The sequence below is a fragment of the Solenopsis invicta genome, chromosome 4 (assembly GCF_016802725.1).
Source record: "Solenopsis invicta isolate M01_SB chromosome 4, UNIL_Sinv_3.0, whole genome shotgun sequence".
Taxonomy (NCBI): Eukaryota; Metazoa; Arthropoda; class Insecta; order Hymenoptera; family Formicidae; genus Solenopsis; species Solenopsis invicta.
Window position 1 is genome coordinate 22,481,910 of NC_052667.1, and position 12,285 is coordinate 22,494,194.

At 40.5% G+C, this 12,285-nt stretch overlaps 1 protein-coding gene and 1 long non-coding RNA gene across 4 annotated transcripts in view; one reads left to right on the top strand and one right to left on the bottom strand.

Moving 5' to 3' along the window:
- The window catches only part of LOC105196136 (myosin-I heavy chain), a 71,136-nt gene extending 58,851 nt beyond the window's left edge, over nt 1-12,285 (top strand). For 2 of the 3 annotated variants that reach the window (XM_039448379.1, XM_039448377.1), the window contains exons 6-16: nt 18-500; nt 664-1,564; nt 1,750-2,002; nt 2,161-2,196; nt 3,029-4,079; nt 4,456-5,045; nt 5,119-5,308; nt 5,389-6,823; nt 7,040-7,311; nt 7,896-8,345; nt 8,741-12,285. In XM_039448379.1, coding sequence (XP_039304313.1) covers nt 18-500; nt 664-1,564; nt 1,750-2,002; nt 2,161-2,196; nt 3,029-4,079; nt 4,456-5,045; nt 5,119-5,308; nt 5,389-6,823; nt 7,040-7,311; nt 7,896-8,345; nt 8,741-8,974 — 5,895 coding nt within the window. In that variant the 3' untranslated portion in view covers nt 8,975-12,285. The remainder of the gene's footprint in view (nt 1-17; nt 501-663; nt 1,565-1,749; nt 2,003-2,160; nt 2,197-3,028; nt 4,080-4,455; nt 5,046-5,118; nt 5,309-5,388; nt 6,824-7,039; nt 7,312-7,895; nt 8,346-8,740) is intronic. The other variant, XM_039448378.1, reaches the window with a different exon arrangement.
- LOC120357582 lies at nt 8,245-8,861 on the bottom strand. Its single transcript, XR_005574590.1, has 2 exons — nt 8,722-8,861; nt 8,245-8,394 (listed from the first exon to the last, which is right to left on the bottom strand). It is a non-coding gene; the product is annotated as an uncharacterized LOC120357582 (long non-coding RNA).

Below are 12,285 nucleotides of genomic sequence, written 5' to 3' on the forward strand. Positions count from 1 at the left end.
TATCCGCCTTCGTGCAGATCGCGCCGGAAATGTGTGAAGGCATCTTTCGGGTTCTATCGGCCATCCTGTGGCTCGGGAATTTAAGTTTCGAGGATATCGACGGTGAGAGATGCGAGTTGTCGACGGAGGACAGGAACATAGTCGATACGGTAGCGCCGCTGTTGGGCCTCCAGGTGGAGGATCTCACCAAGGTGGTGCTAATACGGCAGATAAACGTACGCGGTAACATCACGGAGATTCCGCTGAAGGTCCAGGAAGCCTGGGAGAACAGGCACGCGATGGCAAAGGCGCTCTACTCCCGCACCTTTGCCTGGCTCATCAATCACATCAACAACTGCACGAATCCGGGCCAGGATATCTCGCGGTTCCTCGGGATCCTTGACATCTTCGGATTCGAAAATTTCACTCTGAACAGCTTCGAGCAGCTCTGCATCAACTACACGAATGAGAAGTTGCATAAGTTTTTCAATCACTACGTCTTCGCTTTGGAACAAGAACTCGTAAGTTTAATTCGTTGATATTAACCATTTGTTCCAATTTTTTTATCCCTTAGAACCTTAGAACCTTATTCCATCTGTCGCCTTTGTACATTTTTATATTTTATTATCAAACGATTTATTTGCTGCAAACGAGTAAATGAATATCAAATGAATGTGTATTCAGTATCACCAAGAGCAGATCCAATACTCCCACATTACGTTCACGGACAACACCATGTGCCTGGAGCTGATCGAGAAGCCCCCACGATGTGTTCTTAAGTTACTCACCGAGCAGTGCCATATGCCGAAGGGCTCGGATTTGGCTTATCTGACGAACCTGCACGCCGAATTTGAAAGTCACCCGTGTTACGTGAAGGGAGACGATCGACGGAAATGGGAGAATGAATTTGGGATTAAGCACTACGCCGGTTGCGTGACGTATACTGTCGAAGGTTTCGTCGACAAGAATCGAGACGTACAGCAGGACGTGTTCTTCGACTTCATGTCCAGGAGTACGAACGAGTTTGTACAGGAGATCAGCGTTTATCAGGATGTGGCATCCACCATCGGGCGTGCAACCGGCGGTACAACCACCACGATGTCCCGGGGAACGTCCAAGGGCAAGCCTACCCTCTGCGACTCGTTCCGGTATCAGTTACAGGCCTTAGTAGATGTCCTGCAGGGAACGACGCCGTGGTACGCACGTTGTATTAAACCAAATATGGAAAAGATGGCCAATAATTATGATGAGAAGCTCGTTATGGATCAACTCAAGTATCTTGGTATGCTCGATATCATACGCATTCGCAAAGAGGGCTTTCCGATACACATGTCGTTCCACGATTTTATCATGAGGTACCGTTGCTTGGACAAGCGCCGATTCTCGCTATCCTGTAACGAGAAGGAGGCGGTTAAATGCTTGATTGGTAGACAAAATATATCGCAAAAGGAATGGCAGATTGGCAAGACGAAGGTGTTCTTGCGGAGCTACGTGCACGAGCCTCTGGAGGATTCTAGGAATCAGGTGATAACGAGGAATTCTATCATGATACAGAAGATTTGGCGAGGATATGTCAAACGGCAAGGTACATACTTGTATTTTCTTTCGTAGATCTCTATATGTATGTCTTTATATTTACGCCTTCTAAATTTGAAGATGACTCTTGTTATCTATTGCTGAACTGTGACGTATTCTTTTAGTTGAAATAATGAATAGATTTGTATTTGTTTGGAAAATATAATTAAAAATTGTTATTTTTTGTTTCAATAGAGTATAAACGTATAAGGGAAGCGACACTGAAGGTACAGCATGCATATCGCGGTTGGAAGTTGCGAATAATGTTCATTAGGAAACGCAGGGCAGCCATAGTGATACAGAGTCATCTGCGAGGTGTCTTCGCGAGAGAAGTGGCCGCGGCTCTGCGAGAAATGCGGCGGGTCGACGAAGAAATGAGAAAGAGGGAGCGGTTGGAGGAGGAACGAAGGATGATGGAGGATAAAAAGGCATTGGAAGAGAGCCAAAGGTATGAAAAATCATTCTCGTTTAAATTTCTTGATTTTCCTGAATCGACGTTGTTTGCGATGATAGATAGTGAGCTTCATGTAAGATAACCGGTGGAACCGATTAATTGTGCGTACCGGTCGATTGCGTTAATCGTTACCGTTTGTGTTCCTTTTATAGCACGCAGTACGATGGTATTGCCGAGATGGAATCTGGGTAAGTTCAACGACAGAGGAGACGTGTGACGTGTATACAAACGGCATGCACCCGTTGCATGCTAAGTATCATCGCGTGTGCTTCAAACGTGCGAGCATTATCGCTTCCTCGTTTGATATACGCGGGCATGGTTTTATACTTAACACCATTAATGATATTAAATGCTACATCATAGATAATCACACGTTCATAATTGAGGAGTTGGATAGAAGAACGGCGTTAAGCACGAAACTTTAAGATATAAATGTTGTAACGATAAAGCACGAAACCTCAAGATATAAATGTTGTGTAATGATATAAAATATTATTCTTTGAATATTTCAAGAAAAACATAATATTACCGTAGTTAGCACATATCCATATTAGCATATATAAATTATTCTAGATCATGTGTAGCAGTGTAGCTAAAATTTGTTCTTGATTTGTATCTTTAATTGATTTCCCAAAACATTGGCTGCGTTCAGCAGCTTAATGATTACTTAGTGATTCGTTAATATGATGGAACTGAATTTTTAGTTCCTTGATGAATTTAAATGTACTAAAATTATCATATTAACAAAAACATTAAGCGCTTATCAAGTAACTTTTTTTTTTACTGAATGCAGCTATTATTTTTCGATTTATTGTATTGAATGCCTCGATCGTGACATCGTTACACACGACGTTACACGAAATTTACTTTGACTTAGTGCATCAAATACCTCGATAGTGACATTGTTACATACGACAGCATTACACGAAATTTACTTTGCTCCTAACACCAGCATCTGCACACCTGGAAAAAAATATCAATCTTAACACATTTCAATTTTAATTCTTTTCAATCTTGCAGGAAAGTGCAAGAGGAAATCGACGCGTTGTCGCAGATGGCCGAGCAGATGAACTCGAAGATGGCTGCCACAGATTTGCAATCGGTGGATCTTGACAATCTATTTTCCTTCTTATCTGACGTACAATCAACTAAGAGCAATCAGATTATCGACGAGATCGGAGAACAGATGGATGAGTTGGTGGAGGACCTTGATGTAGAATTGGAGTCCGTTATTCAACAGGAGATGGAAATGAATGCCAAGGCTGAGACGAAACTCGCTTCTCCTGTGAACGGGCAGGAAGTGCAGTCTCCGCAGCAGCAACAGCGAGCGACAAGCGCAAATAACGTGAGCAGCGGCAAACTTGGTCAACCGACTCTTCCGGAGCCCACGGAACCGCCACCGCCGCCGCCACCTCCGGCACCGCCTTCAGCCATGAACGGTGATTCCTCAAGCGATAACGGCGAGCCGATCTACGAATCAGTATTACCGCGGGAGGCAAATGATCCCGGTAGTCCGATTCAGAACGGTGGCAGTCCGGGCCAGATGTTGAATGGTGAGACCTGTGGGTCACCGCCTCCGCCTCCGCCGGCTGGCAAAATAACCAAAGAAATTGCCGGTAGTCCGCCATCCAGACCGGAGTCTAGGAGTTCCGGTCATCATCATGCTCACCATCATCATCATCATCATCAGACGATACCCCAAGCGCAGCAGAACGGCCACGATCAGCCGCAGCCGCAATCGCAGGCGGCACAGCAGCTGCCGGTGGAGCGCGAACAGCGGCGCAAATGTCGCGTGGAACGAAAACTGCAAGAACTCGAGGACAAAAAGGAGCAGGAGAGCGAGGCGACCTATCACGATATTGTAGAGTTCGCGCAGAATTATTTCAACAGCCACGAACGTTCGCCGGAGGGCACCATAATGGCCACGTTGACGAGGAAGTCGCGCGGCAAGAGCATTGAATTTATTCCCAAGTATGAGATGGTCACGTACTACAAAGGATCAAGCATCCCAAACTCGCATATTCATATGTACGATCCCGATAATGTGAATGTTGCGTGTTCCGTGTTTAGGGTATGTCTGTTTTAATTATTTTACATTTACAATTCAAAGAAGAAATAATTATTTTATAACAATTTATAAGCGAAATATAATTCACGAATAATTTAAAGCCGGTCATCTGTGCGATCTTAAAGTTTTTCGGTTTATTTATCTTTTGTTTCTTCTAACACGTCGTATTAATAATTATGGCATAGTAAATTTATGTTAAATTAGCTTCAATTTATACTTTTAATTTCAAATTTTGTAAAATCGTCACTTGAGCATCTTTGAGGCTGTAGTTATATTTGACATAAAAACAATTAAAGGACTCTTCTATTTTAAAGAAGTTTTTTTTTAACTGTGTTATAATTACGTATAATCACGCATGTTATATTATTTCTTTTTGCAGGACTTGTGTAAGTATATTCGCGGTGAGATGAAGCTGGATCAGGAGATAGTAACGATTCAGAGTATTATTGCTTATGGAATTGAGCGAGAGGAGTTAAGAGACGAAATCTACGTGCAGAGCATGCGCCAAGCGACGAACAATCCCAATGCCGAGTGGTCGGAACGTGTATGGTTGCTGTTATGTTTGGCAATCGTCGCCTTCCAACCAAGCAAGCTGCTCTACAAGTACTTTGTCTCCTTCCTGAAAAAGAATCTGGCCTTGGAGGGCAAGTTAAGGCAATACGTGCAATGGTGTGTGGACAACTGCAAGAACACCAAGGTATCTTGCAGACAACATCCACCATCCACGGTGGAGATTGCTGCCATGAGACGACTGGGCACCATAGTATGCAGGTTCTTCTTCTTGGACGGAAGAACGAAGGCAATTGATGTACATCCGACTGATACGGCCGCCGATGCCGTTGCCAAACTAGGAGAAAAGTTAGGTCTTCGATCGCTGGAGGGTTGGGCCATTTATCAAAGCAGACCGGATGGAGAGGAGCACGTACGGGCTCATGATTATTTGTATGATGTGATCGCTGCGTGGGAAATGTAAGTATTAGTAATTGTCACTTAGAATTATTATATAACAATTATTATATATAACAATATTTTTAATTAACAGGAAACAATGCAAATTGAATACGGCACAGTCATCATTCTCGACGTTGCGACGCGGCAACAATCCTACTTTGGGCAGCGGCGACAATCGTTTTGTCTTCAAACGAAGATTATTCCGTAATCCAAGAGAGATCTCGCAAGATCCTGTGGAAGTTAATATGCTATACGCGCAGGCGGTCTATAACGTCGTAAAGGTATGTAAGAATATACGACGCTTCATTGTAATAAATTAATTACTCAAGTCTTTTTATAATTGTCTAATTGTTGTTTTTAGTGTGATGACTTTCCGGTATCCGAAAAAGTGGCATTACAATTGGCAGGCTTGCAAGCGCAGGTGTCCCTCGGCGATCCTAAGGATAACGATAGATTAGATTATTACAGCGAAGTGGACAGCTTCCTGCCCTACAGAATAAGTCGAGCTCGTGGTGACGACGTTTGGGTGCCGATCATAGCGCAAGCACATCGGCAATACGGTGCCGGACGTAAAGAACTTGCTGCTAAAGTCCTGTATCTGTCTTGCGTGATGCAGTATCCACTTTATGGCACGACGATGTTCAATGTGACATATCGCGGGTATTGGTCTTACGGCAACCAGTTGATTCTCGGCATCAACTGCGATGGTCTGATGCTAATCAAACCGGATGATAAATTTGTTCTGTCCGAGTATCGTTACCAAGACGTCGAAAGCATCATGCTGGATCCAAGTGATTCGTTTATCACGCTCTCGTTGCTGCGACACAATCCCGATAGTTCGCACAAATGCTTCGTTTTCGAGACGCTTCAGAAGAATGAAATAGGTAGTCTGATCGTCAGTTATTGTTCTGCACTGGCGGGTTGGATCACTGAAAATGAAGTACCAACGAAGCTTAAATGTATCACTAACGAGGATCGCATCCGGCTCTATCACAATCTGGTCAACTGCCGGCGAACTCTAGTCGATTCGGAGATTCTCAGGAAACCACAGGATTCCGGTGGTGGTTTCCTTCGCAATACACTCAGAAGATTGTCGAAGCACCGGATAGAAAAACTGAGACAGGAAAGTGCCGATCACGGTGAAACTTACAAAGGTTTCCCATATGCTTACTGGGCATTCAGCAGGCAGCAGATACCGCAAAGCCTGTCAAAATTACCTGACCCCGATGAGCAAATATCTCTGAATATCTTCCAGTTGGTTTTAACGTACGCGGGACTCGGCCAAAACGGAGAAACGGTGCGTAGGGTCGAGGACGAGCATGTGAATCTTATACAAACCGTGATGGAGCGTTGCATACGAAAGGAAAACTTACTAGGCGAGTTGTACCTTCAGCTGATTAAGCAAACCACCGATCACCCAGATCCTAATAATCGCGTTAATCTGCGACACTGGGCGTTGCTGTCACTCGCGTGTTCCGTGGTCTTGCCGCCTCAGAAGACCATACGCAAATACTTAATCGCGCACTTGAAACGATGTGCCACCGATTACGTCACCGAGGAGGGCAAGTACGCGAGATTCGCGGAAAAGTGCCTTTATAAGACTCAGGGCACTCGTAGGCGGCAATGGCCGCCGAGTCGTGAGGAAATTATGTGCACCATTAATCGCCGGCCGATCTACGCGAGATTCCACTTCATGGATGGCCAATATCACGCCGTTGAGTTTCATCCATCTGCGACCGCCAAGGACGTCATGGAGATCATAAAGACCAAGATAGGACTCGAGGAGACTGCTATGGGTATGCTGGGTGTTTTTAGTTTCCTACATTTTTTCGTATTGTTACCTAACTATTTGTAATTCTTCTTTTTCAATGAAGAAATTTCTCTGCATTACTGTACTATATGCTGTAATTAAACACTGGTATATTTTCTATGAAGTTTGGAAATCTACAAATTTATTTCAGTTTGTTCTAAATTTCTTCGATTAATATTCTATTTGTTTAATTTCTTATCAGGCTATGCGATTTATGAAGTGCTGGGGCCGACCGAACGATCACTGATTCCCGAGGAGAAGATAGCCGACGTCATGTCCAAGTGGGAACGGTACAGAACATCGCAGCAGGGTCAACAGGCACGCAAGCATGTGCATCATTTCTTCCTGTTCAAGAAACATTTGTTCTTGGATCAATATATGAACTTGGATGATCCCGTGGAAAAAGAACTATTGTATCATCAAGTTCTGCACGACTTGCGGGCCGATCGGTTCCCTCTCACTGAGAAAGAAGCTGTGAGTAATCGTTCTGTGAGTAATCGTTGCAACAATTTCTTTGCGCTTAATTTTCTTCATAACTTAAAGTGTAAAAAGAGGATTAGGAATCCTAAAAACGTAGTATTTTTGAATAGCGTATTAAATAAAATAAAAAAAAATGGAAGAAGTATGAAACATGCAACAAGTTTTTTTTAGACTACATATTTTTTTATGAGATAATATCAACATTAGTTTAAAACGTCATTTTTAATAGAATTATATAAGAATCGAAAACATTTAATTTTTTCTAATTGAGTAATATTCTAAATGGAATTATAATTTTTTTAAATGCATAATTCAATTTACTAATTATTTTATTACGTATGAACGTATGAAGATAAAGTAAAAAAATCAATAATTTATAAGATCTTGATCTCTTATATTTTTTTGTTTAACTCCTTTTTTTATCTTATTTTCTTTTACTGTAATATAATATCTATATATTATATTTCTTGTATATGTAATTACTGTGTATTAACTATTCTGTATTGTATGATTATTGTTTTTCTCTCTATATTATTATTAGTTTAGAGAAAATTGCACGGGACTAATATCATTTTCAGATGATGCTGACAGCTTTGCAAGCGCAGTTGGAGTTAGGCGATTGTCAGGAGATTATATCGGAACCGGATTATCGAACGATAGCGAGTCACTGCCTATCAGCGAGAATGGTGCCGTGCCTGTGCGTGGACGGTGTGCGCCAGCACCATCAATCTTTGCGCGGAATGACGCCGCCGGAGACGAAGAAGGCCTTCCTAAATCTGATTCAGTCATGGCCATTGCATCGCGCGACGATCTTCGACGTGATGCAGTCCTTTACCTCGAATTGGCCGCGCGTTCTCTGGCTGGCCGTCGATCAGCAGGGGTTACATCTCCTAGAGCACCGTTCTAGAAATGCACTATGTACTTTCGAATATAACAGTATTCTAAGTTATACACCCGCCGTTAATTGCTTGATGATCATTACCGGTACGGATAAGAAGCAGAGCAAGGTCATCCTTACGACGTCGCAGGTAAAGTGATCCAAGCAGTCAGTCATATGTCGATATTCAGAACATCTTTCTGCTTAAACATTGGAAAGAAAATTTATAAAAAATTCATAGAAAATTTCTCAATATTTTTAAGTATTTTCGTTCACATTTTTCAATAAAATAAAAGTTTAGATAAAAGTAATAGTAATATCAAATAGAAATTGCTTCAAACAAAGTATCGATATTTAAATAAGATAATTCTTAAATAGCATTTAAAATAAAATTGATATGTAGCAATAGCAATAAAATTGAAAATTTCTTTAAGAAAAAAGAATTCCTATAAAATATTAGATTTTCTATATAATAGAGATATGCTATTGCAAGTTAGATTGTATGCTCTATCTCATCGTTTATTAACTCATGATTTTATTCCTCAGGCTCATCAGATAGCGAATCTGATCCGTGAATACATGGAGGTGCTTCAGTCACCGCCGGAAATACCGAGGCGGGACTTGACAATGGCTCAACAGTTGGCCGCCCAACAGCAACAGCAGCAGCAACACCAGCAACCACCTGCGAATCTGTCGGCGTCTGCGGCCGGTGGACGAAAATCTCGACCTGCTTCGATGTTACATAGAGGTGCTCCGATAATACAATCGCAAGCTAGTTAGAATGGTTAGGTGATCTTCCTCACGCGGGAGTTAAAGACGAAGTTTCCTTTTAACCTGCTGTGCTTATCGAGTTTTCGTTCTTGGTCATCGCACGTTCCATTACCAAGTGCCATGAATTCGAATTACGCACACGATGCCATGTATAGCGGCCAGTGTCTATTTTATAGGAAAATATGCATAAGTATTATACACGAGTATAATTTTAATTTCTAAATAGGTATTCTATTTTCTCCGCACTTCGTCATGTCCACCGCGATGAGGCATTTCCTCTATGTAATTATCTTAGCAATTTACTCTGAGATTAAAATACGTAGAACAACGTTTAGCATCAGGTTGTGGCGATAAGGACAATTTATATGTAAAAGCATTACATATTTAATGCTAAATGCGGCTATCTTGATCGCATATTAGATTTGAACAATATAGTGTCTAAGAGGCGTTATAAAGACATCCGAAGGCAACTCAATCTTTCAGACATCGTCTTTGAACGTCGTTCAGAATTTTGTCTCGGAGCCGCATTCAGCAATAAATGTGTTATAGATAGGAATACGAATATACGGGACGAAGTTCTTAAATTGATTATGCTTTATTTCGGCCGGGCCTACTAGGGCACGATGAATCGTCGTGTAAAGATGGCACTAGAGCTTAGGAATACTTATTTCTTCCACTATTTATTGGATTAGCATATAGATCTCGAGAAAAAAAACGTCAAAGACTAGATTTAGTCTCCGCGAATTTAGCCGATTTAGGGGAGATGAGTGATAAATAACTGCCATTAGAAGAGTTATTGACCGCAGGAAAAGTTATTGAGGAAACTTTTCCATTTCTATTGATGACCGTTATCATTGTTGCCTTTTTTACGAGCGACCGCCGCCACCGTTTTTTGATAAAAGATTTTTGCAGCACATACAAACGCGAGAGCTATATATACGGCAATATTTAACTGTTCGAGCAATTATTCCGTATACATCGTTAATTCCGATCGACAGTGTTTTATCCCTCCGGCATATCCAGTTAATATCAACTGAAATGAGTGATCAAGGCGCCGCGCAATTATCTACGAAGTGACCAAAAAAATGAAATCTTCCGAGCGTGAGTTAATGTTTGACTGAGCATTACCTATTAATATTAATTCCTATACACATACAGTCAGATTTGGAACACGACGATACAATGGCAGACAACATTTCATTATTATTGGTGTTATAGATTTGTAATTAAAGAATCTATTCAGATTATTTGATGAAAATATTTTAAGTACGAGAAGAAATGTTTTATTCAAACATTTGCATTTTACGAAACGGAATAACGGCATCCAAAAACTCTTCGATCATCACTGTATTTTGAAGACATAAAGTGTAACCGCCAGAAAAATCGTTTTTGAAATCGATTTCTAATAACCGTTTGTAATAACATATTTAATGACGTGTCTTTTGCAAAAATTATACAACAAACGTTTGTATTGTATAACGTTGAACGATTCACAATCAGTCGCAGATCTAATGATTACTTGTTTTCTGTAATGTGCGATATCGAATATTACTTTCTTTTTACACAATTTTTTTTAATACCCACCGACTCCGAGGTATTAGTTTTTTAAAATGTTACGAATCAAGTAATGATACTTTAGTTTATAATCGTATGTTTAATTCGCGGAATCACGTATTTTCTCGCACAGTACCTAGTGTATAGATTTCGAACAACAAATTGGCGTGCGACAAACGTAAACGAATCGACTGATCTTTATTCTCTAGACAATCTTCTCGGTATAGTCACTTTTCTTCGTATAAAGTTAATCGCTAAGTTAGAAATAAAAAAAAAACCGTATAAGCGAAAACGTATCCGTTGTATATCCGCGCGATTGATGCGCTCGCATTTGTCGAAAAATACGAAATTGCGTCCAGTTGATATTTTAGTTAGTTGATACTTTTAATCTGAGAGAAAGAGACGAAATTCGCTCGTATGTAAATATATGAAAAATATTCCATCGTAAACTGATAAGTTTCACGGAAGTAAACTTCTGTTCAATGATTTCTTGACCACGATGCAATCGCGTCCTCATAAATACAGAGAACAGTAATTTTATTAATTCTACATGTATTTTTCGCGAGAAAATATGTACTTACGTATTTATACGTTTTAAAAATAAGATTTAAGAAAAAAGATAATAAACTGCATTTCCAGTTTAATATTTCGCGTTGGACGATCTGGTAATTTATTATATACTCGAGTTATATTATGATTTAGTAGAATTAATTTTTAAATATATGAACTCGTGAATAATTAAAGAATTTGAAAAGTTGTTGGGTTTTACAAAAGAAATGCAGATATTCTCGAATACTCTCAGGAACGTCGTAGAGAAGCGCTGTTTTGTCGCGATGAAGGCCGCGACGGAGATGGTTGTTTTATTAATTATCGTTTCCACTTGAAAAGTTTGGCGGAACCTCGACGTGTGCAGATACAGACTGTGATCCACTTTGGAAGTCTTAATCTTCGAGAGCCGTTTAAACCGAGTGAGACTATGTTTCATGTTATTATACGGTATACATGACGCTTGCGTGTGCCTGGAAAACGCGAAGTTTAAAAGATATGTGAGGGAGATGTCTGCGAACGATTTGCTACTCCTCGGACACCTGGGCAACGTAAAAGTCTTGTAACAGGCGCCTAAAGGATGCCTGAAAATTTAAGTTTCGAAAGGAGAGTTTTTAAATTTTTCAGGCATCTCTTGGACGCGCTCCCTTTTGGACTCTTGCCTGAATGTCTAAGAAACTAAATCTGATAGAACATCTTAACATCTCAGATCCTTTAGATATGTTTTGAATGTTTCGCGTTGCGTTTTTGTGCGTATGTGTGCGTGTATGTGTGTGTGTGTGAAAGAGAAAAAGAGAGAGAAAGAGAGAGAGAGAGCGTGATTAATTATAAGAACAATGCGCGCGTGCATGCATGTTATTTAAGTGGCGCCTGCCACACATGTAGCTTCAAGCGAAGTATAAGTTATTGGTTGACGATGTTATATTGATATATATATGTATGCATATACATATGCATATAGACACATATATGTGTATGTATATGGAAACACAATGACGCTGTGTGTATATAAATATATAACTATATATAGGCAAGTATGAGATCGCGAACGTTGCGCACATTGAGCGTTTCAAAGTGACCGCACAACAGTGAGTGGAGAACCAACGCGTAACGTCATTGCTGTAAGTGCAAGGGACATTCGCGCCTACGTATTATATAAAAAAATATACATACGTATTATATATATCAATGAATAAATAAATAAATATATATATATTCTA